The sequence below is a fragment of the Anomalospiza imberbis genome, chromosome 9 (assembly GCF_031753505.1).
Source record: "Anomalospiza imberbis isolate Cuckoo-Finch-1a 21T00152 chromosome 9, ASM3175350v1, whole genome shotgun sequence".
NCBI lineage: Eukaryota > Metazoa > Chordata > Aves > Passeriformes > Viduidae > Anomalospiza > Anomalospiza imberbis.
In genome coordinates, this window is record NC_089689.1 from 12105126 (window position 1) to 12128602 (window position 23477).

Genomic DNA, 23477 nt, shown 5'->3' on the forward strand with positions numbered 1-23477 from the left:
CTTATAAGGTTCCCGCTCCCTTCTGACCAGCAATCCATTGCCTGATGAACCTGTGGCATTCTGAACTATCTTCTCAACAGACAAGACACACAGAAGTGCTTTGGTTGATGTGAAGTTTCCAACCCGCACTAACCTGAGGGGAAAAGCTTCCCATTCCCCAGAGAGACAAGCATCCCAGACAGACTTGAAGCTGACAAAAAACCCAGACACATACTAAATCCAAAGGAGGAAGGGTGTACTCTTAGTGTGGGACAGAGCTCAAGCCATAAAGTGCATAGGATTTGTACACACTCTATTTTGTGTGCAGAAACTTGGTGCACTCGCCAGTGTTATTCTGATGTCCCACACTACCAAATCATGTCCACTCAGAGAAAACTTTCCTTTATCTCTTCCTCACATCAATGTCATTTATAGCCCTCTTCACACAAGCACACGCTAAATAGCTGAAGCTGTGGGAGCCCCTCAGACTGGTTCCCAAGCAAGAAGATTCATCTTCCAAAGGACCCCTGGCTCCCTCCAACAAGAATGCACAGGGTCTATACACTTGGGTCTAATACAACCAAATGACATTAAATTCTGTCACCACTTCTCCTGACCCATTTTTCCCCACAGGAATTCACAGGCCTTAGCAGATCCCATACTAGCCCATTCCTTTAGTGATTAATGCACAAAGCAATTGGAACAGGTGAGAAATATGAACTTCTTCAGAGTTGCAAGTGATTCATGAGCTAATGCCCTGGGGCCATTACATTTCTACAAGAGAGTGAAAAATCATATGGATTTTGGCATGTTTGTTAACACAAAAACCCTAATGCTATATGCTTACACTTATGGATACCTTTTGTGCTTTCCATTTTTTCTTGTGATGCTCCTGGTCTGAGCTAGAGAAACTAGAAGACAAAACTGCACTAGTTTTTATAAACACAAATAAAAATAGAGAGATAAAATCATTGAGTTCAGCACCACAGGAAAAAAGTAAGAACTGAGTAAACTTTGCATTGTCCAAGTAGACATGGATAAATTCCAGCTAGCTGTACCCATTCTTTGCTACACCTAACTGAGATTTAGCTCACGCATATTTCCTGATGCTACTTTGTGATAGCAAGGCAGCAGGTGTGCATTCTTCAAGAGCTTTTCTCAAATAGCTTTTGAGAGAGAAGATGGTAGTCTTTCAATTCTGACTGTGACTCAGATGTTCAGATATTAAAGGGACTACAAAAACATCAACAGAAATATTTTCCAGTATAAGGGACACTTCATCATCTCAGCAATTAAACTACATTTTAAGATCACTGTACCTTATACAAGGGGGAAAAATCCAAAACACTGTAACAAACATTTCCTAAGGGGCTGCTTTCTTCTGTCTGAAAGTTAACTGACATTAAACATTTCTAAGGGTCTGTGTTACCCAACAGAAACAGCTTTCTTAACCATGTATGCATGTTACATATGTCATTCACACTGACTGATAGTGACTTAAAGGTCAGCATCCAAGCAAATCAAGAATCTTGGGAATGGCATATTGCAAATTAATGATGAGCAAATTTCAAAAGGTTCCTCAATTTCAAGTCAGCTCACCCTCTAAGTATAGAATGCTGTATCTATAAAAAGAAGTACATCTATGACACAGGGTTGTATCACGAGTCCTTGCTGATTGAGAGTTGATTATAAACATTACAAATACAATTACCTGGGATTTTTTTTGCATTTTCAGTTTTAATTAGTTGAAACTCAAACTTTATAACTCAAAATAAGACAAATTCAGTAAAACATGTGTTTTTACATGTGCTTAAGGTAGGGGCTTTTTAACCTAAGTAGGTAGTCAGAAATTAAGAAAAAATTTGATAATTTTTTTTATTTGTTTCAGTTTCTGCTTTGTCACTGATTATTTTTTGTTTCAGTCCTTTTCCTCTTTCTTTACCTCTGTTCACAGCCCGTCCCCTTCTGTTACCTTCATTTCCCTTCTACTGCTATGTGTATAATAAATATCCGCACTGCATAAACATTGTCTCGTGTATCACTCCAAACTTTTTTTAAAAATCTGTAACTGATGGGACCAGAAAATATCAAGACTAATCAAAAGGATTTCCTTCTACTTCATACCCTCTCAATTACCAAAACCCACCATTTTTCCTCACAAATAATGAAAACTATTTATAAAACCCAGGACTACTATTTCAGTTAATCTTTTCTCTGTGAACATAAATTCTATACATATAAAAATTAATTCATATAAAGAGTTTCATATGCAACTTTTCAACCAACCCACCTGAAGACTACAGCTGAAGTTCTGAAATACAAATAGCAAAATTTTATGCAAGTACTTCTACTATCTTCCTCTACTAGCCTGAAGAGCTGTGCCATCTTTACAAATCTTTGTTGTGTTATGCAAAGCTTCTTGAGAAAGCACTTTCTGTTTGTATCTGGTTTTGTTTTTTATGAATGCCTTTGATCCTGCTTTGATCTAGTTTCAGTCAGTGTCACAGAATGGGAGACCAAAGCTGCATTAAAATCCTTAGCATGTTTCTAAAAGCCATTATTTATACTTAGGAAAAAGTGAGACCACTAAAATCTTTTAGCAAGATTTCTATATAGCTTTGATTTAAATAGATAGTTTTTAATTCTTAGATCATATAATTAAGAAAATTAATATGCTAAATCTAGTTAGGCAAGACATTTTCTCAATTTAAAATGAATTTAAAAAATCAAGATCCTCTAGTTCTGTGTTTTTGAACTATCAAAAAATACAGAATGCCTTTAATTTCATTTAGGTGAAGGCAACTAACTGGGAAATAACATTTTAGAACATAGCTAACCACATTCCTACAGAATCTAACAAGTAAGGAAATGTCAGTAACAATGGCCTCATGGCAGCCAAGAGAGCCTGCTCTTACAAAGGTAAATGTACTCCTCTAACACATAACTCAAAAATGTTTGAATACGAGTGGCAGTTACAGGTCTAGAAGATAATACCATTTACTACTATTCTAATATATTTTTTCACAGATCCATATAGTTTACAGACAGGTATTGATCAATCTGAAAACTGATACAATCCAGATATTCCTTTTCTAAGCATTTGACATAGCAACTGGATTATTTAACAAAAAATTATCAAACCAATGTCATTGATGCCAACAGGAGATTCACAATAAAAGATTAGGAATACTTCTCATTCAAAATGCGCTTGCCTTGTCCAAGGACTTCTCAATATCAAATGCATAAGAGATTCCTTTGTCCCATGATTGGTTCAGAAGTAAGGATATGCTGATCACCTTGCTAGCAAACAGAACAGTAAAATGTAAGCTCTCTCTGCAAGCAGTGCTCATATAGGTCTCTCCTCTGTACCACCACTAATACTTTTCCCCCAAATTCTATTAAAATAATTTCCTTGACACATCTATTCCTCTCTTAAATTTGGATTAAATTAGCCAACATTTCATTTCAAAAAAATAAGGGGAAGATGAAGGACGGAGCAAACAAAGTGTTTGCTTTTTTCTCCTGTAGGAAACAGGATCAAAAAAAACTCTGAGTTAGTCAACCCAAACACTTTCTAACATAGTCCATGCTTTGCCAGTCTGTTACTGTTCAAACAGTCCTCCAAGAAGCTTCACATTATTTTTCCTCTTCTGGACAATTACTTTCATTTATTTCATGTTCTTTTGAACTTAAGCCTCATACCTTAGCAAATAAATCCTATGCCTTGGCAGAAGGAAAAAGCATCTTCTCAACTAAACGATGCAGGGATTTGATGGTGAGCTCTCACCCTCTGTCAGAAGTTTGTCTGGAGCCACTGTGTGCCTTCTTTGTGATTTCTAGTATCCTGTTATTTAATTAAACCCACAGATGCCCATAGAAAATATTTTATTAAGGCAGTAAGGGCTTCAGCAACTTTCCAAATAACTAATTCACATAGAGAATTTAGAAGTCATTAAAAATTTACAAGCTGTTATCATTCTCTTCCTGGTTCACCTTGCAGATCTGCCCACTCAGAAATTTTCCTTCTTTTTCATACTATGCTTAACTGCATTAAAGTATGAAAGTCTACATACAAAAAACAACTAAAGTAATTTGAACAATTTTGACCATTTCTACAAGGCAAACAGAATTTCCACTGCAATGGATGTACATGTAAACTATTCACTAGTGGCCTAGCAGTGCCAATAACTTCTAACTCTATTGCAGGCATCTCAGCACAGCAGAGTGACAGCCATAAAGGAATCAAATTGAAAGCTTACAGTGGTCCAAATTGTTGGCTTTCTTGGCTGAATGAATTAATCAAAACTAATGTTCATACCCTGTCTGTAAAAAAATTTTAAAGACTTCCTCGACTAGAGGTAATTATTTTTTTCTTCATCTCATTCTTTCAATGCTACATTAATATTCTGAGCTGTGCCTTTATATAGGCATTTATTTTGTAACAAGATCAAACATGAGAAACCAAATATTTGCCTTAAAATGCAAACCAAAGAAAAATAGACATTATTATGTGAATAAAGCATTTCTTTCTCTCCAGTCCACTTAATCAGTTGAGAAATTAATACACTTGAACAAAGACAGGAACACTGATTTATGTATTGTATTCTCTAAATCCTGTCAAATATAATAGTTTGTTCTTGACTTTTACAGAACATCCACCTGACACACTCCATATTAACTGCAAAAATCAATTAGTTGGGAAATTAACCCATAATGTTCTATATTACAGGAATTAAATTTTTTAAGGCTGGGTGTAGAAGGGGAGCCTCTGTGATATGAAACACAGGATGGAACCACAATGTGATTCCTGTATGGTTCGACTGGAAACCTATCTGAAGGTTATTCACATCCCTATATCTCCATAGAAAATTTTATTAAGGCATCAAAAAAGCTTCAGAATTCTGCATCCAAAATTAACACAAAAATCTGCAACTAAAAATGGTTAGTTTAGAACTTAGTTTTAAGGGCTGGGGAGGCAAAAAAAACCCCAACAAACCTAGTTAAATGAAGATCCTATTTTTAGAAAGATCTACAAACACATTTCATCTGAATTGTAATAAATGCAACCACTTCACAGTAATGGAAATACAGACAGGCAACATTCTTATTAACTTCAATAACTGATGTTCCCACCAACTTTATCTATGATTATAACTATGCAGATAAATCTCTTCAGGATCAGGAGCTTACACTGCTTCAGAGAGAATGTAAATTGTAATGAATGATTTTTTCATTAAATCAGTGAGCAAAAAGAGCATGTTCCTTTATTACCAACTATCTGTAACTAGATAAAAAATACATACTCATTGGGAAATTTTCACAGTTTTCTGAACAAATTTTAGTTGTAAGTTGTTGAGTTTTGTTGTAAGATATGCAAGACTTGGTACAAACCAGCAATATGCACTCATAAATTAAAAGCAGTCTGTGAGATTGAGCTTTTGGGTCACAATACAATGATTCCTTTATGTTAGGTGATTTCAGTATTTCACTAACCTTTCTTAAATAGATGGAAAATAGTTAAATACTGATTTCTCATCATATCCACACAAATACCATCAGTAGGCCTTAAAATTCACTTTATACAAACATACAAAAAGAAGAAATGTTTCTTGAACAGCTAAAAAGGAATATTTGCAACATTCAACAATAGTCAAAGTCTATAGCATTTTTCACATGGAAGAGTTCACCTTAAGAGCCCTGGACAAAATTCAGCAGCATTTCAGATTTTTGTCTTAAGTACCCCATTATTCCCGTTTCTGCAAGTCTGACAAGACTACAATGAAAAACACCATGCAGATTGGAAAAACGAAGACTTTTTCCTACCTAATATGGCAATTTCTTTTACATAGTTATCATACACCTTCATTATTTATATTCAGAGTTTGATAAGAGTTTGATGTTGTTTACTCCACACCTGATCTGCTGCTATAAAACAGAATGGGTCAAATTCAAATGACGTATTGCCATTAAATAATCACTGACAAACATTTGCTTGGTCATGCCCTTTTTTAAAATCTTTTTTTTTTTTTTCTTTTCTTCCTTTTTACATGACCTTTCATGGCCTAATCCCAGGCCCCAGTCCTGGTGCCATTCAGTTATGCATTTGTGGAAATATCATATTTGTGTTTTAACGTTTGAAACACTGGGCTTCTGAATTGTACTCTACTAGTTTTATACATTTTCTTTTTTTCAACATGGTTGTATTCTAGGAAGAAAATTATCTAATTCCACAATTAATTTCTACCTGCTGTGACAGTGCACCCTCAGGGTAAATATGATATTTTATATTAACACACTGAAAGCTTCCACTGTGATTGACCTTAAAGACATTCACAAAGTAATTACTTTGCTCATCAATATGGTATGGCAGCTAAAAGATTTGAGCAGATACCCAGCCAGTTAACATGCATGCTGCCATCTGCTGAATATGACAACAAGGGATTTGTACTACTCTCTCTGAAAGAAAAGCTGTACTGCTTTCCAAGAATTATGTTATCAAACTCCTCATTCCCAAGTCAAATAATGACTGTTCACGTTCTGTAAAAGAACTGGTAGTGTCTCATGGGTTTTTTCACCCATGGGTTTAAAACTAAAAAGGAGATTATCTCAGCAAATTCATTAAAACTTTGTGGTTGAGTCCACTGCTTAACAGCTGAAGCTAGATAATATTCAAAAATATAATTAGATTTAAATGAAACCTCAAGCAGTGCAGATGTGAGAAAGGAATTTCATAATTTATGTACCCCATTGTCCACCCTCAGTAGTACTTGGATTTCAAATGCTGTCCTCTGGCTTGGGACCAAAAAATGATATTGATGTGTAAGCTGAAGTTCCTGTAAAACAATAATCAGGGGCCAGCACAGAGAAGCAATTTTTTAAAATACTTAATTATGAGAGTTTGACACCATTCATACAAAGACTACAGTTACCTTCTTAAAAAAAGCAGAGGTGTTCTAAAATCATCACCATCATTTGTAATCATGACCTAATCTTTTCCTTAATAATGTACCCTTAAGTGATTATGACAAAGACTGGTATTGCAACTGAACTTTTAGCAGTAGGTTCCTTATTATTATGTTAGTACTTTGAGACCCAAGATGCAAGATGAGGAGTCCCAGGAACTCTACAATGATCAAGAGCTGAGGATACTCTGGCCTTTCAATTCCCACAAACTTTATGTTGCTACACTAGAATATTGCAAGCAGCCTCTCTACTATGACACTTTGGTTAATAAACATTCATATAAATGCTATGAGACACAAACTAGTTTTGCCTGCAGATAAATATTTAGAGAATATACCAAAATAAATTCACACATGTGTCATCATACAGGATTCTGCTCTTTGTTACTTCTGCAGTTGCATTTGCAAAGTACATTAAAAATACATAAATTAGAAGTGGTATGTAATACTAAACATTCTACAGATTGCTGAGACTGAGAGGGAGACTTAATCAGCTACTTAGTCCAACTTTAGTTGTGACTAGACAAGCTAACATTTATGTATTTTTAGAGATAATAGTTAATTTTAAATATTGCCAAGTGAGTATTATAGCATTTAAAAATTATATTATTCCTACTCATATTGAGTCAGACAAACCAAGTTCTATCAAACAACTTCTAGATTTTTCTATCTGCACTGTATTCTAAAATAAAAAGTATTTTAATCTTAATTCTCCAAGTTTCACTTATTCTATGGGATCATACTTTTGTGATCTTGTAGAAGAGAACCTTAATCCTTAAATTTTACAATATTGAAAATTATAGAAGTCATGCATAACCAACAATACAATAAAGGCTACTCTGATGGGATTTATTGTCAAATCCTTGTCCATACTGGAAGGGGAAAATGCCAGAACACTTGTAAGCAGAGCTCCATAACCTTTTAGGAAGAGCTTTTTTGGTAGAGATGCATTCTTTATAGATGCTGTCACTTTTACAAAGAATGCCCTTCCTATATTTCACACTAATGAAATCTTTAATTACATTTTCTCATTTCTATTCATGGTGATTCAAATATAACTGAACTATAAATCTGAATATCATATACCTATATTGTACTCTAAAGATTATGTTAACTCCTAAAAGGCCAGAAAGATTATTTATTTTATAGATTTATTTCTGATGCATTAATGAAGTTCTGAATTAAAAAGTAAATAAATAAGCGTGGTATCTGAAAGAAAAACAAAGCAAGCTAAACCACAGAAATGTTTAAAAATATTGATCTTAGCTTTATATACAACTTCAACGTCCACAGAGTTAAATCTTTCTTGTATTTCATAGGAACTGTAATTATGTGGGAATACTTTACTAAGGCCATTTCTTCTCCAATGAGAATTAAGGTCAAACTTAAACTTTGACAAAAGTAAATTCTAGATACAGATTAGCTTTAAACAAAGAGTTAAAGAGGTGCCTGACTTACTGGTTCTCTCTTAAACCTGTCCATATCACTCAGTACCTAAATATTTCTGTCCACCTGTCAGGCATTTCATGTTTGTTGAGGGAGGCAGTAACATTGATGCTGACTCACAGCTGTCCACATCACAGCACATCTCACCACTGGCATCAGCACAAGCTCACCAGGAAATAACAGCAGTGCACTTCTGCAGAAACTTGGATTTTTACTACTTTCAGTGCACTCTTACAGAGGTATGCAAAGAAAGGTAATGTTCACAGAAAAGTTCCTAAAACATCTCTGAGTAACAAAGATTATTTTGAAAGATTCACTTCTAGAAAGGAAGGAGTAGGAAAAACATCAACTCCTAAATTTATTTTCAATAATTATTTAGTCACCTTTTAATTCTGGCAATGTACAAAAAAATCAAAATACATTTTTCATGTAATAGTGGGACTTGAAAAAATTCTCTGTTTGGAAAAATAGTCATCACTAGGACAGTTACATTGACAAAACATGCTTCTAAAGCCTCATTTTGATATTTTAACTAATATAGATGTGGATAAAAAGCAAGGTCATAGTATTGACAGATTCCAAAAATTACGCTGCTAATATGACTGATAATTATAAATTGTACTTCAATCTGATGGTAAAAACTAAACAAATATTAACAAATTTAATAATTTAAATTATTAAAGTCCCGCCATTAATTTTCTCCCACATGTGCAATATTTTTATATTTCATTTAACATCTATATAGTCTTCACTGGCTAAATTAAGCTATTTTTTTACTAATTTTTATAATTATCTGACTTTTAAAAAGTCATGTGTTCTGTTTCTGTGATGTTCTTTCCAAATGTAAACAAACATAATGTGTCAAAAAGCTTAGCTTCTGTACCACTGACAGCTTAATTTTTTTTGTACCTTTTTCTCTCTCTTTAGCTTCCTTGAGACATCAAAATCTTTTATGTAGTGAAGAACAAACTTATCTTCTTCAAGGACACTTCAGAGCAGCTAACGTCAACAAGAGTCAGTATTCAACCCTTCTTTCCAATTCCCTAAACTTTTCATTCTCACAATTAAGAGAATGCCTGAAATTCAAAATCCAGACCACCTTCTTAACCTAGTAGAAAATTCAACACCCATGAAATATTAGGTATATGACCAATTTAATGAAGAAATTTCCTGTTTGGAAAAAATATTTGTTAGCACTGCAATTCAAAAGTTTTCAGTTTACCTGTTTACAGTTTACCTGCTACAAACAAAGATTGCCTTTCCACAGATGCACATGTGAGGTATCCTTTTTCATAACTCCCATCACCATTTTGAGCTGCCAAACTCAGATTGCAGAACTTTAAACTTATTTATGTGTCATTTGGTACCTACAGCAAATTTATCAACTTTGCTTTCCATGCACCCAAGTGAACAAGTCTCTGTCTTACTCCAGCTGCCAGCAATACATCTTGCAACATGGTATGAAGAGAAGTTGTTGTAACTTTAGGCACACACTGAGAACATCCCTCCCCATCTAGACAAGCTGCATTCACAGCGTGCCTCCGCTCTGCTCATCCTCTGTCCCTTGATGCCTGCAGGAAAGATTTGGTGTCTCTTCTTCTCCCTCACAATCATGTATTTCACACAGACTGCAGCAGTCAGTCTCCATACAAAGACCTCAAGAAGAAATGTCATTCACACAGAATTTCATAGGTTTTTAAGGATGATTAAAAGCTTTGCTAGAGAGAGATCTTCACAATCAGGTATTCCTGATTGATTCACAATCAGGTATTGCTGTTTCAGGGCATATGGCAGAAATAAAAACTTCTCATGAGAACTTGAATTTTAATAAGACAAACTTTAACAAACAGAATTTTTTCAGGTACTAATTGCTAATGATTCTCAGCAGTCTTCAGATAGTCTTTTCTGTCAAAAAAAATTACTTCTCAGGTTGCTAGAGGGTGGAAGAATAAGTCTATTACATATATTCATTTCCTTCCAAATGCATTATTAAAATCAAGCAGAAAAGAATTGGGTCATTTTATGCTATCTTTTTGAAACACGTTTGTTTTGGTACCTTTTCATACATCAAACAATTTATTAGTTTGTAACACATAAAAGTATCTGAGAAGTTCAGGAGTTCGGAAGGCTAATGTTTTTAGGGGAACCACTGGTTTTATTTTTTAACTTAACTCTTCAGTATTTTACTGATTTCAAAGACAGATATTCCAAGCAGCATCAGAAAGCGGAAAAACATACTGCATCACTGAAGCTCCCTAAAAAGTTTGCATTCTAAGATTAATTTAACAGCTCATATGCTTTGCCAACTTTATCTATGATAAACTAAGAAACAAAAAAGGGGAGAAAAGCATGGGGAAAGTAAAGCTAGGGAAAATTAGAGAACTAGCCACTGAGGTGCTCTAAAAATATTTAAATACCTTCTATCTTGCTTTTGTGGCTTTGAATCTATGTTCTTTTTTCATATTAAATTGTTTCTGATGAAAGCACCATTCACTTTGTCCTTTGGACAACCAGAGGTTTTCAGTGCATTGGTACCATTATTTATATTGAATTCATATGAATATATGTGGCTGTCCCCTTTCATATTTTTTTGTGCCATTTAATTGAAAATAGGGCTTTTACATGCTTTCTACAGGAGAGCAAAAAAAAAAAATTACCCAATCTCCTTTGCGTATCTTTTATATTTTCCTTGTAGAAGGTAATTCAAAGGCAGCTGTATCAGAGGGGAATGTCTTTCCATTGTTGACCCTGGAATGCCAATGAAAGCTCATTCATAATTTCCTTTCCATGCCATAAGGAAAGATAATTTGTAGACCTACCTTCCAAGGAAATGAAAGACTGTATCTCTGTAAAAGATACTGCTGATAAAAAGGGGATGTCTAAGATATCTTAGTATAAAACATAAATTTTAATTCACTCACAAAACAAAACCTAGTTATTGTAATCCTAGAAGCAATTCAAAAATGTAATAAAACACTGGAAATCACAGGAAAAGTCAGCACTTTTGATCTGGGAACAGTATGCCAAGGATGTGCAATCTTTTCAGATACACAAAGCTCCATTTGTCTTCCAGCAGTGGTCTTAGCTCCTCAAGGCAAATGACACCAATCTTACAGACTTGAAGACAGTTAAAAAATCGTGTTCTGTTCACACTTACCCTAATATCCTCCCAAACCTCGGGTTTTGTTTAGTCTGAAGTTTGGTATTTTAACACTCAAGTTCTGCTTTTTTAAGGATATTTTTAGCCCACTTTTCCCTTAGTTAAGATTATATAGCACCTAAAAAAAAGGCACAACAGCGCTGAAAGCACACTGTGAACCCCCCAGAGAATCTAGTCAAGACCAAAAAATTGCCAACTGTAAAGCTAAAACAGATTTTTACCACACAAAGCTGAAAACCACATTTATAATAATCTTGACTGTGTCATAAATAAGATTACCCTGACAATAGGTCTTGAGTCTGAGTCTTTAAGGTAAAATAATTGAACCACTAAGATGCTTCGCCCATGTTAACAGGATAGTGCTGTTATTTACACTTGGGCCATGCTCAGCTGTGCTGAACGCACACGCCTGAGGAATCCAAATCCCATCGCTGCCTGTGCTGTGAAACTGACCTGTGAAACTGACCGGCACAGGCGGACAGCAGCCAAGGCAGAGCCCTGGCGGGCAAAACACGGCTGTGTTGACTGCAAAGATGCTGGCTGATGCAGGGAAAAGGAAACTCCCGATTGCCCTTGGACAAGCTTTCAAGGTTTCCTCTCAGCAAATGACCTCCACCTGTCTGCACCTGCACAGGCTTTCCCACCTCAGCTCACAGGCCAAACCAAGGAGACACGATGGTCCATGGTTGCCCCTGGACCAGATGGAAAGCTTAAGTGGCTTTACCCTCACCAGAACTCAGTCAAGCCCTAACTTAACTTTCTAGACGGAGCTGCTAAAGGGACTCCGCTGAGGAAAAGCCTCTTCCCGCAGCTCCCCACATCAACCCACCCTTGCCATGGTGCCAGGCGCTCCTTTCGAGACAGCGGCTCCTCTCCGCCTACAGCTGCGCTCCACAGAGGAGCGGGCCTCTGCCGGGGCGATAAACCGCAGGCGGGTGCGGGCTCGGCGCTGACCCGCGGCCGGGAGCGGGGTCGGCGGGGCCGCCCTCACGGGGGCACCGCGCCCCCCAGCGGCCCGGCCGCGCCTCCCCTCTCCGCGGCCGCTGCCCGGAGCCCCCGCACCGCCCGCGCGCCCTCCCGCCGGCGCTGATGTCACATCCGCCGCCCGCGCCCGTCCAGCCGCGCTGGCTCCGCCGTCTCCCGGGCCCAAACTTTTGTGGTGGGCTGGCCGGGGGGAGGGGCGGGGCGGGGTGGGACGGGGCCGTGGAGCCGCTCCGCCAGCTCGGGCAGCGCCGTCCTCGCCCGCCCTCCCCGCGCCGAGGCTGCCCACGGAATGAGCGTCCCCCGGGCGGCTGCCGCTGCCGCCTCCACTCGGGCTGCGGCGGGCGGGCAGAGAGCGCGGCTGCCGGCGCGGTCGCTGCGGCGGGCGCGGAGTGAATGACCGAGAGGAGCGGCGCGGAGAGGCAGCCCCGGGATCAGGATGCGGGCGCCCGCCAGCATCCTCAACCTCCTGCTGCTATCCTTGCTGGCCGGCCTCGATCCCTCCAAGGTAGGAGCCGGCCGGGCGGCAAGTTCGCAGCGGCGGAGCCTGCCCGCGCACGGCGTATGTGGTACGGGCGATGCACCGGATGGCTCCGGGGAGAGGCGGGTGCGTGTCCTTGGCTGTCCGAGCGGCCAGGAGGGAGAGGAGAGCTCGTGTCGGGAGCGGCTGGCCCCAGCCCCGGTTCCCGGCCCCGGCGGGGGGCGCGGTGCCCGCCGTCAGCGGGGTGCGGGCGCCATGCAGCGGGGCCCTGGGCCCGGGCGCGCAGGGCGGGCACCCCCGCGCCCCGAGGCTGCCCGCGGCCCCCGGCAGCAGCCCTCGCTCCCGGGAGCTGAGCCGCGTCCGCCGCAGAGGGACGGGGCTGCCGTGCCCGGTAGCTGTCCAAGGCCGGTCGCTGTCCAGCGCAAACCAGCGGCAATCCATCCCGCTCCAGGCAAGGAGGCATTTATAGCGCTGCACCAGCTCTGGGGAAGCAGCGAGGCGCTGGAAGCAGGGATCGGCAGCCTCCGACTGGAAATAAATGTGTTTAGAGTGAAACTGGCGGCGTCACGTGAAGGCACTGAATTTAGTACTATAGCCACGCTCCGGGCTGCTGCAGTTCTGTTATTTACAAACGTGTTCAAGTAACCAAGAGATCGCAGCTGAAATTGAAATAATGATAAAAGTAAACAATAGGTTTTAGCCATGCAGCCTGGCTGGTGAAGGAGATTTCAGATTAAGTCGTTTAGAAAACCAAAATTGCACTCTACCACTTACAAGCAGTAATGACTGAAAGCCACCAGGTCTGCAGATGTTTGTAGTGCTGTATTTTATAGATGTAGAACTTATCTCATTCATCGTTTTTTGTGGCATACAGTCTTCTAACTGTGAGCATTATAAAAACGTGACAAGAGAAAACATTGCTATAGTATTGCAGTCCATTACCAGCAGCACTCTGTGCCATGTTGCCACAATTTACATTGCAAGGCAGTGAATGTCATATTAATGATACCAGTTAGGTACCAGCCAACGGTGTGAGGCAATGCTCAGCTCTTCTGGCAGGTTTTCCATTTAAAATAAAGATACCAATCTGTCTGTATACAAATATGTACTGAATGTCCCACAATATGGAAGGTATGCTCCTCTTTAAAAACAAAAACAGAACCTAAAAAGCAAGTCAGTGGAAATCTGATTTACAGCTGCAGTATTCTGACTGCTTTTCAATCAGTAAGATACAGTGACAACTGAAAAAAACAGGAGGTGATAGAGGATTAATAACATTAACTAAGAAATTAGTTATATCAGCTCTATTAAATAAGAGCTATTTGGAAGTCAGGTATTGCTGTGCCTGTAAGGAGATTCATCAGGCAATGCACACACAGGAGTTTCACATCTGTGTGAACAGCAGCACATGGTCTCATTATAACTAGAGGTTTCCACACACTCATTTTCTTTATTTTTCTGTCTTCTGTTACACTTAGCAAGATCTACTAAAGACACTGCATAAAAGCAGGAAAAGCAAATTTAAATCCTTCTGTGTCCACAGAAGAGTAAAACCGCTAATGAAGCAAACAGACCTGGCAGAACAATTCTTTTTAGTTCAGACCCCAAAGTAACACTGGGGAAAAATGTTCCATTTTCTGTCTCTGTCACCATCCAGCACTGAAAAACAGGATGAGGCACTGGAATGAAATGGCACAAATGAACTTTGGAAACTGTGCTTCTAGCCCTTTTTGCTGTGCCATGCTGTGCAAAGGGCATGAAAATGGCCTTTTATTCATCACTCTGTGTGACATTTTCAGAGATTCAGATGTTCTTTCCAGGCTCTTCTGACTTTGTCAAGGGTCAGGAATAAAAAAAGCTCAAAAGTCCTTAAGATTACATTAAAATTGGAAGTCTGTTTTTTAGCAGAGCTAATTGGGCTTTCTTAAATTTAAAAAAGTGAGATCAAGTGGATCCTACACCACATTAAACATAAAAAGGTGCCATATGGCAAACAGTAATTTTTGTTGACTATGAACAATATGTTTCATATTTCTGTGGAAAATTATGTATGAAAAATTTTAACAGTATTTTTCTAGCAGAAAAGTACAAGTTCTAACTGAACACACTTCAGAAATGAAACTAGTGCTCAATTATTTATCTTGCTTTTTGCTAAATTGAAGTAGAATAATAATTTTCTGCCCTGCAGTTTGGCAAGCAAATCTATGATATAAACCTAATTGTAGGAAACAAGGGAATGGTAAATTCTTTCTTTTCCAGAAAGAATTTTGCTGTATGCTCATGCCTAGAAAGACAACTTTTTACATGTCCTTGATACTCACAAACTACTTAGCTTATGGAGATGAATCACAACAGATATTTCTGGTACACACAATATATTTCTACACATGTCCTACAAAATTTTCAGGTAATAATTTATTTTATTGATCAACTATTTTAAGATAATACCTTGGGGAGTAAAAAAAAAAATCTTTAATTTAGTACCAGGCTATCACTGAGTCAACACTGCTGTCTTCAGGCTCTCTTGTTATGACAGAGATGTTGTGCTCAACTTACTCAGTTATTTACTGATACTAAAGTGTTTAAGTATCGCCATCTTATGGTAAAATATGTAACAAAAATTTATATATTGTTTATTTCCCAGTCTCTGAAGCATTAAGATTTTATTTCAACCATAGTAACTTATTGTCCATGCTCTTGAATTCTTTCTTTTAAATTTGATAGAAAATATTGATCACCTTTAGAAATTCTTCTTTAACAACTGAAAGGCAGCTCACTAATGATAAATTTTAACACAGTGCTAATTACTGAATTTCAGTTTAAGATACTTAATAAATGTTATATTTGTTGACTTCTATTTTTTTCTCTGTATTTACATAGGATTTTTTTTTAATTATCCACGATAATATATTTCATTAAAGATTTATTTCCAACAGGGTGGCTAGACATTTAGCAGAAAGCCAGCTACAGTGAAAGGATTTGGATAGAAAAATCTTCCTTTCTCCTATTCATAAGTGCAGTGTCTTGAAAGAATGAAGTATCCTTAGGACACTAGGAAATTTCTAAGAGTTACTGCTAGATGGCATCTCTGTGCTTCTTTTCTCCACCTGGAGTTTTCTCTAATGACCTTCATAGTATGTAAAGTGAACTTCTTTTATAAGGGTTGCTTTGCTTACCATCATTTGATAATCACAGTGGTATAACCAAGTAAGCATTTTGTAGTGTGATAAAGCTGCTCCACATAGAAATCAAGTTCAGCTTTTTTTTTTTGAAGTCTAGATGGCATTTTGTAAGTTTAGTTTTATAAATCTATCTTCATGTTTCAGTGCAGTTAATGACCTTTAGGCCTTCAAATTTTGTATTGGTTTTATATCCTCTATTTATTTTCCATTGTTTGAATTTTTAAAAAAAATATTTCAGAAAATGACTGCCAAGTACAATCCCAGACAGAAACTAAGTACAGTATTATTAAGGACAGTTACAGAAAGGAGCTGTGATTCATATTCATTGCATGGGATAATAGGATGGTTGGGAATATTAACATTAAAAAAAAAAAAAGCTAGTTTGAAATCAGTCATCTGTTTTAGAATGCTTAAACTTTGCATCTTTGGAATGGCTGTGTTTCTAGATTTTAAAAACCTATGATTTTCACACATAATCAGACTATACAAATAGCCACTAAAGTCTTTATTTTTCCTGGATTTCAAGAACTCGTCAGTAGGAAGAGTGAACTGCTTTGGTGCTGGTTAGCAATACAAATTAATTTATCCCTATTGCAAGAATTTATAAAAATACTGTGTATAGCAAAGGGTTACCACAAAAATAAACTATTTTACTGAAAATATGACTCATAGGAGTACAATACACTGTTAAATTAAATCTTGTTACCTACTTGGAAATTGATTTACTTTTTTTCCTACAGTGTTAGTAGTTAGTCAGTATGAAAATCATCCATATTTATTTAACCTCCAAAGTTTAAGAATGTTCTAAATCATTAATTGCTGACTGTGGTCAAGTCTCACTTGGTGTCTGCTCTCCCATTTCTGAGGAACCTGACTAGATACCACTGAAGAACATCCTCTTGTTCTCAATATGCCCTAGGCTCTCTCCCAGGTGTCATTCCAAAGAGGTATTCACTACATCATTTTAAGTAACATATATTAAGATAGTGGAAAAGAATGTGCAAAAACACATGAGAGTGGCATCTGACATCTGCATGAGTGCTAACTCCCCTGTTGCTATCAAATATCATATGGTCTTTAAGGGCTTTTTAAAACTGTTGATGGGAAGAGGTCTTTTTTCCCCCTCTGTTTAAAAACCAATCCCTCTGTTGCTCATGGCTATAATGACTTTTACTCATTTGAATGCACTCAAAACCAATTATATGTGTTATACAAAATCTCAAAAATAGTTGTATATGTATACATATACACAGACATATCCTCCACAGATATATCCTCACAGGAAACTATTATTTTTCCAGTAGAGGCATATTGCCTTCAGGTAACCAGGCTTCCACCTTTCTTCTATGTTTGTCCAAGTCATGAGCCAGTGAAACAGAATCAATTCACTAAGTCTGCAAAGAGGAAAAAGCTGAAGCAGAGAAGGCAACCATCAGGAACAAGAAATGCAGTATTGAAACTATTAAAACAACATCAGCTCTAAAAATGGTGTTTCTAGTTGGCTGCAGATTTAACACAGTTGTGTTAAAATTGCAAGTTCAAATATGTGAAATTCATAAGGGACCTATTAGGAAATGAACAGGGAGTCATCGGAGAGGCCCCAGTCTATTTTGGGCACTGAAATCCCCTTCTCCAAAACTTCAGTATGACAGAAATGGTTCAGGGCATCACTTAGGCATTTTTAGTGAATCTCGACTGAAAGCCAGGGAAAATTCAAAAGCATTCTGTAAATAAATCATTGCAGCTGGAGTGTGGGACAAGTCCTCTCAAGGACCATCTTCAACAAGAACAGCAATCTATCCTACTGCTTCACTCCACAAGGCAGTAGATTTCTTGTCTAGGACCAAGCCTAGAGAAAGCAAGGACTTTGTGTGCCTGGGTTTAGTGCTGGTACAGAATTCTGAGTACAGAATTCTTTTCATGAGTGAGAATTCAGAAAGAGTGAAATAGTAACCTTACTTTCAGAATTTCAGGATTTCTTGGATTTACCCAGAATTCCAAACCAGATCTATTAGTCACACGTTTTTAAACCAAGATATGTGACCCAAGCACATGGTTCTATCCACATTAATCATTCCACCTAAGAACCTAGCCAGCAGAGTTTTTAGTGCTCTCAGTACAAAACCAGAAACACAGTAGCAATACGTATTATTCTTCAAAGTACTTTGAAATTTATCTGGGACAAGACCTCTTATGTCACAGCAATACTTCCAAGATTCAGTGACACTTTACTGTAAGCATGGACTGCAGCTTCCAGTTTTTTCCTTAGTGACTCAAAGAAAATTAACCTACTATCAGCAGCATTATTTTGTGGAGCACTTGAAACTATTTCAAAAACATTACTATTTTTATTGTCTTTGTTTTAATTCCTGACATTAAGGTGCTTTAAAGTCTAGACTTGGTTTTATTTGGAATTGAAAGATTCATATTTCTGTCTTAAAGACACCAAAATGCAAAATAACAAGGCCCTCTGTATAGATTATTTTATCTCCATTCCATCCTATTTGGAATAGGACTAAAAGATTTTTTTTAAGAAATAGGGAAATAAATTATGCATGAGATTTAAAATGTTAGTACTGTTTATCTAGTTAGGCATGTGTCTAAAGCTAGATGATCTCTAGTCTTCATCTTTACTGGCCAGCTTCTAAAGATGATTTCCTAATAACTACTTTTTCTGACAATAGGACTGATTCATACCAATTAACTGAATACACCACAAAAGGTGTGCCTGCCTGGGAAGGAAACAGAGCATGAAATATTGGTGGTACAAGCAGTTGGCATTGAGAAGTAACTGTACCAATGGATACAGGAGTGTACACAATAACGTACACACTGAAAGGTTCATGGTGGAATACTTTCCTTTCATACTATGCTATGCTGCCTTCAGCTTCATGACACAGGTTTGCACATCCGAAAAGCTAAACAAGCAACCAGGTATATTTTTCATAAGTCAGTAAACAATCTTAAATTGGAATTTGAGTTATAGCCAAAAGTAGGTTGAATACCAGGCCTATGGATATGGCATTTTGTAAAGTCCTACACAGATGCTTCTGCAGCGATGTCTTTTCTCAAGAAAGAAAAACATTTTATGTAATTACTCATAAAATATGCAGTCCTCTTTATTTAAAACATTTTTTTCCTCAGGAGGAATTAAAGAAACTTCAATATTCTGACCTCTTCTGAGCCTTTTTCAGATTTTAAAATAACTTAAGTAACTAACCTAAAGCAGCCCCAGATAACACAAATGCAATGTTTTTCATCCTGCATTCCCCTGAAGAACAGTCATCTGTCTGCTGCACTGCCTTCTAACCAAACAAATCCTTGTGACTGTGATTTAATGATTCTGTTTACTTGTTTCACTGAAAAGCATATATCAGTCAGCATAGCAACAGCCTAAGCAAATTCTGAGAACAAGTAGCCCTCCTCACTGCTATGGTTTTGGGAACTAGTGGTTGCACCCTCCTCAAACTGTGAAGTAACCCATAAGGGGGCAACCAGAACAACTGGAAAAAACTAACTCCATTCTGAGTGAGAACTGATTGAACTTGCTTATTAAGTGCCATTCATAATATGATTAATATTATTCTTAAATTATTGGGGCACATTATTAAAAGATAGTTTATAGAGATTTTCATGAATTTCCTTTCTTCGAACCACAGCTACAGAAGCATACTTCAAACTGTCTTTGTGTGTCCCTTTCAAGGAGACAACTAAGCACATCAGTAGTTTTTCATGTATGAAATTGTAAATGCTAGTTGAGTTTGGACTTCAGATTTAAAATCAGATTTAAAAAATATGAACTTCATCTAGAAGCATTTAGAATACATTAATACTTGTGATGACAGCAAATATTACTGATCTGAGATCTCATAAACACAAACCTATCGCATCCTTCCTTACTCATATTAAATGTGGTTGTTCAGTCTCAGCCTCCCTACTACAATTAGTTTTTTCATATTCTTTTTGTATAACCTCCTACATATTATTCAAACCATTCTACCTTCTTATAATAAGACTTTATTTTCAATATATGGTATTGGGATGTTTTTCCCAAGAAAATTCATAGAAGGCAGTGTAGCTGTAACAAACTATTGTACTGAGTAATCAACAATGCATGGAGTAGATGATGGTACAAAAAACGTAGATCCAGTCCTGAAACCATGTGTGACAGGTTTATATTTATAATGAGATCTCAGATCAATATTGTTTGTTGTCATCACAGGTGTTTCTGGGCATAAAGAATATAGAGATGGATGTCAGGCAGAGTACCCTAAATACAAAGATTGCCACTGACTGTTTTCCATCCTGTCTCTGAATACATACACAATTACCAAAACACTAAAAATATACATGCTAACAATCTCCCATGAGAATCAGCTTTTGCCAGAAGCAAAGAGGATGGTCTCCTGCATTTCTGACTCCTTAAAGCCTCAAGTTCACTTCTGACTCTTCAACCTGGAGGCTAATCCTACTGCCACCTCTGCCTACAACATAACATGCAGGAATTTACTGACTTCTGGATACCTCCCCAGTCTCCAACAAAAATTTTGTGAGTGCTCTTGCTTTTCTCCATTATTAATATGTTGATAATAAAATAATGTGGACTTTACCATTCAACAACTCAACAGTATGCACGTAGAGTAACATGCAACTAAACTAGATATGCAGAAATGTAGTTGGAAAGGCAAATGAGTAAACTGGAAGCTATATTCCATACTATGTCATACAAAACTTAGAGTTTTCAGTCTTACAGAAGTCTCCTGGCCCTGAAAAATACGCTGAAACCAGTGTATGCAAAGATGCAAAGAATAAAACAAGTTCCTTTAAGGTAGGAGGGCAAGTAAATAGTAGGACTGGCTATGTCTTTACCCTTCTACTGAACTTTCATTTAAAACCCTTGAAGTTACATATGCACTACATAATCCCATGTTCTTTGGTGTAACAGGTACACTTATGTCATCAAAAAATCTATCAGCTGTGGCTGATACAAGGTTAAATAGCTGATTTGCATTCTAATCCTTTTCAAGAGAAAGTTTATAAAAATAATTTTTAATTACCTTCTGCTATACTGGTTTTGCAGACACTGCTAAAATAAATACTTCCAAATTAGCAGATAATACAATTACGTATTTCTACCTTGTTTCCTTTCCATACATCTTGCTGTGATCAGCAGTCTGTTCAGCGCAATTCAAGAAGCTCACATTTCTGTGTTGTGGTGGGTTTTTTTGCTGATCTTTGCCCTCTGGATTTGGTTTCTCATAAAGCCACATACATCTGCTGTGAATATCCTCACTGCGGTCATAGAGTAAAATAAGTGTATCCAAAGTTCTGGGTACTGGCCTTGCATGTACATATGGTGCCCCTGCTTTAAGTGTTTGCTGTTATCCTTATCTGGAGTGGATGTTGCTGTTACCATTCTGTGAGATCTCACAACACCAGCAATGTTCTGTCCTTTCTTTAAAACAGCAAAATACAACTTTAGCCTACAGACACACACATACATATATATAGTTCCCCTCTTATCTGTCTGTGAAAAAGAGCATGCATCTGAAAAAAACTTTGAAGCGAAATATTTACTGAATTAGTGTTCTCAGAATGCCCAATTTATGTAGACCGTGGTGTTTCATCTTTTTTAGAGACAAAGTTCTCCCTCTCTAAGGTGGTCTTTCTCATCTCAGGTACTCAGAAGAAAAACTGTACCAGCTAAAACACTCAGTCATCATTAAAAGTATTTCATGAAGCAATAACTTGCTTTTTGAGCACCACCAGGGACTAGATTGTGGAATTTAGGGCAGGCAGAGAAGTAGTTTCTTGTCCCCAAAACACCTTTATTTATACTTCAGTCAATGCTAGCTTGTCAGACTAGACAATGAAATTATCCTGGTGGATATGATGCACAAGGAGAAGGACTGTGTTGGCTCAGTTTAAGTTTCTTCCAGCCTGAATGAGAAGTGAAGAAACATTCTTCCTTTGAACATTTCAAAACCAAAAGAAGACAGAATGACATCGGGCTTCCCTGATGTCTCTGACAAGGCTACTGTACAAGAAGCCACCAGGCAATACGGAGAGCCTCGAATTTTAATTTTTTGAGAAAATGAAGGAAAAGGGATTTTCATAGACACTGCAATACTGGCAGTAGTTGAAGTATTCCAGTTTGTCCAGCTCTAGATTTGTCAAGTGTGCAAGCTACGCTAATGGTTAAGGTCGCCACTGTTGTTTATACAGAAGAAAAATTTCCACATTTGCTATTGGCATTCATATTACATTCACCACTGGTTTCAGGAATAAAACTAATTGCTGTTACTAGTAGTTTTATCCCATTTAAAAATAGCACAGAAATTAAGTGAGGTTAAGACTGAGTAGGCCAATGGGTCTATGTCTGTACAAGGGACATGACCCTTGTTCAGACTCTGACAACAGTTCATGTTTTCTCATCTGATTCCCCAAATCATTTTCTAAATGGATGGTAAGAGTGATGCTGATTACTGAAAAGTATACCTGATAAGCCCTAACTGTCCAATTCTTCTGTTAAATAGACACAAGTTTGCATCTTTTCTCCTTCAGAATTTTCCCAAATGACATGCAATTAGGTATCATCCAACACTCATATTCCCATTCTCATTAGCATTATTGGATATATACTATTTGTATTTTGTGATTTTCTGGTTTTAGTAGCCTCTAATACTTAAGAATGACCAATGCTACCTTTTCACTTTCTAGTCCCTCGTGGCCCCCACCTTCAGAAACTATTCTTTTAGGCAAATATTTTTGTGTTATCACTCTTTGTTTATCCATTATCATAAGTTTCTTGCAGTTCTAATGACTTACTGTATCATGTCATCATTAGTTTCCCAAACTGAGGCAGATTTTATGAAACTAATAAATGGGATGTTTTTCTTTTCTAGTATTTCTGGCCTCCTCTGCAAAAAATATGCTATCATTAACTAATTTAATACTAAGGTCCTTAGGCTTCTCCTTTCTTCTCTTTCCAAAATGCTGATTGTTATTCTGTACCCACACACTTCTTGTTTGCAATCTTTGAATGCTTTGTGACCAAACATGTCCCTTAGAGATCCCCCTAACAGCTAGGGATTTGTGTTTGCCATTCAGTTTTCTTTAGAGGATGGATTCTTTTTCTAGGAATCTTTTTGATACTTTTTGGCTTTGAGAGATTAAGAGTTTTGCTAAGTTTTGACAGATTCCTTCTATATTATTTCGTATGCTGAATTTTGTTTTTTCAATTTTCTTTAATAATAATTGAAATTAATTCCTCTGAGCTACAAATA

General features: G+C 37.4%; 1 protein-coding gene across 1 annotated transcript in view; it reads left to right on the forward strand.

Moving 5' to 3' along the window:
- The first annotated feature begins 12646 nt into the window (after window positions 1–12646).
- Window positions 12647–23477, forward strand: part of OLFM3 (olfactomedin 3) — a 53760-nt gene continuing 42929 nt past the window's right edge. Inside the window, exon 1 of the mRNA XM_068199691.1 lies at window positions 12647–13036. Within this exon, the coding sequence (XP_068055792.1) occupies window positions 12968–13036 (69 nt within the window). The 5' untranslated portion in view covers window positions 12647–12967. The remainder of the gene's footprint in view (window positions 13037–23477) is intronic.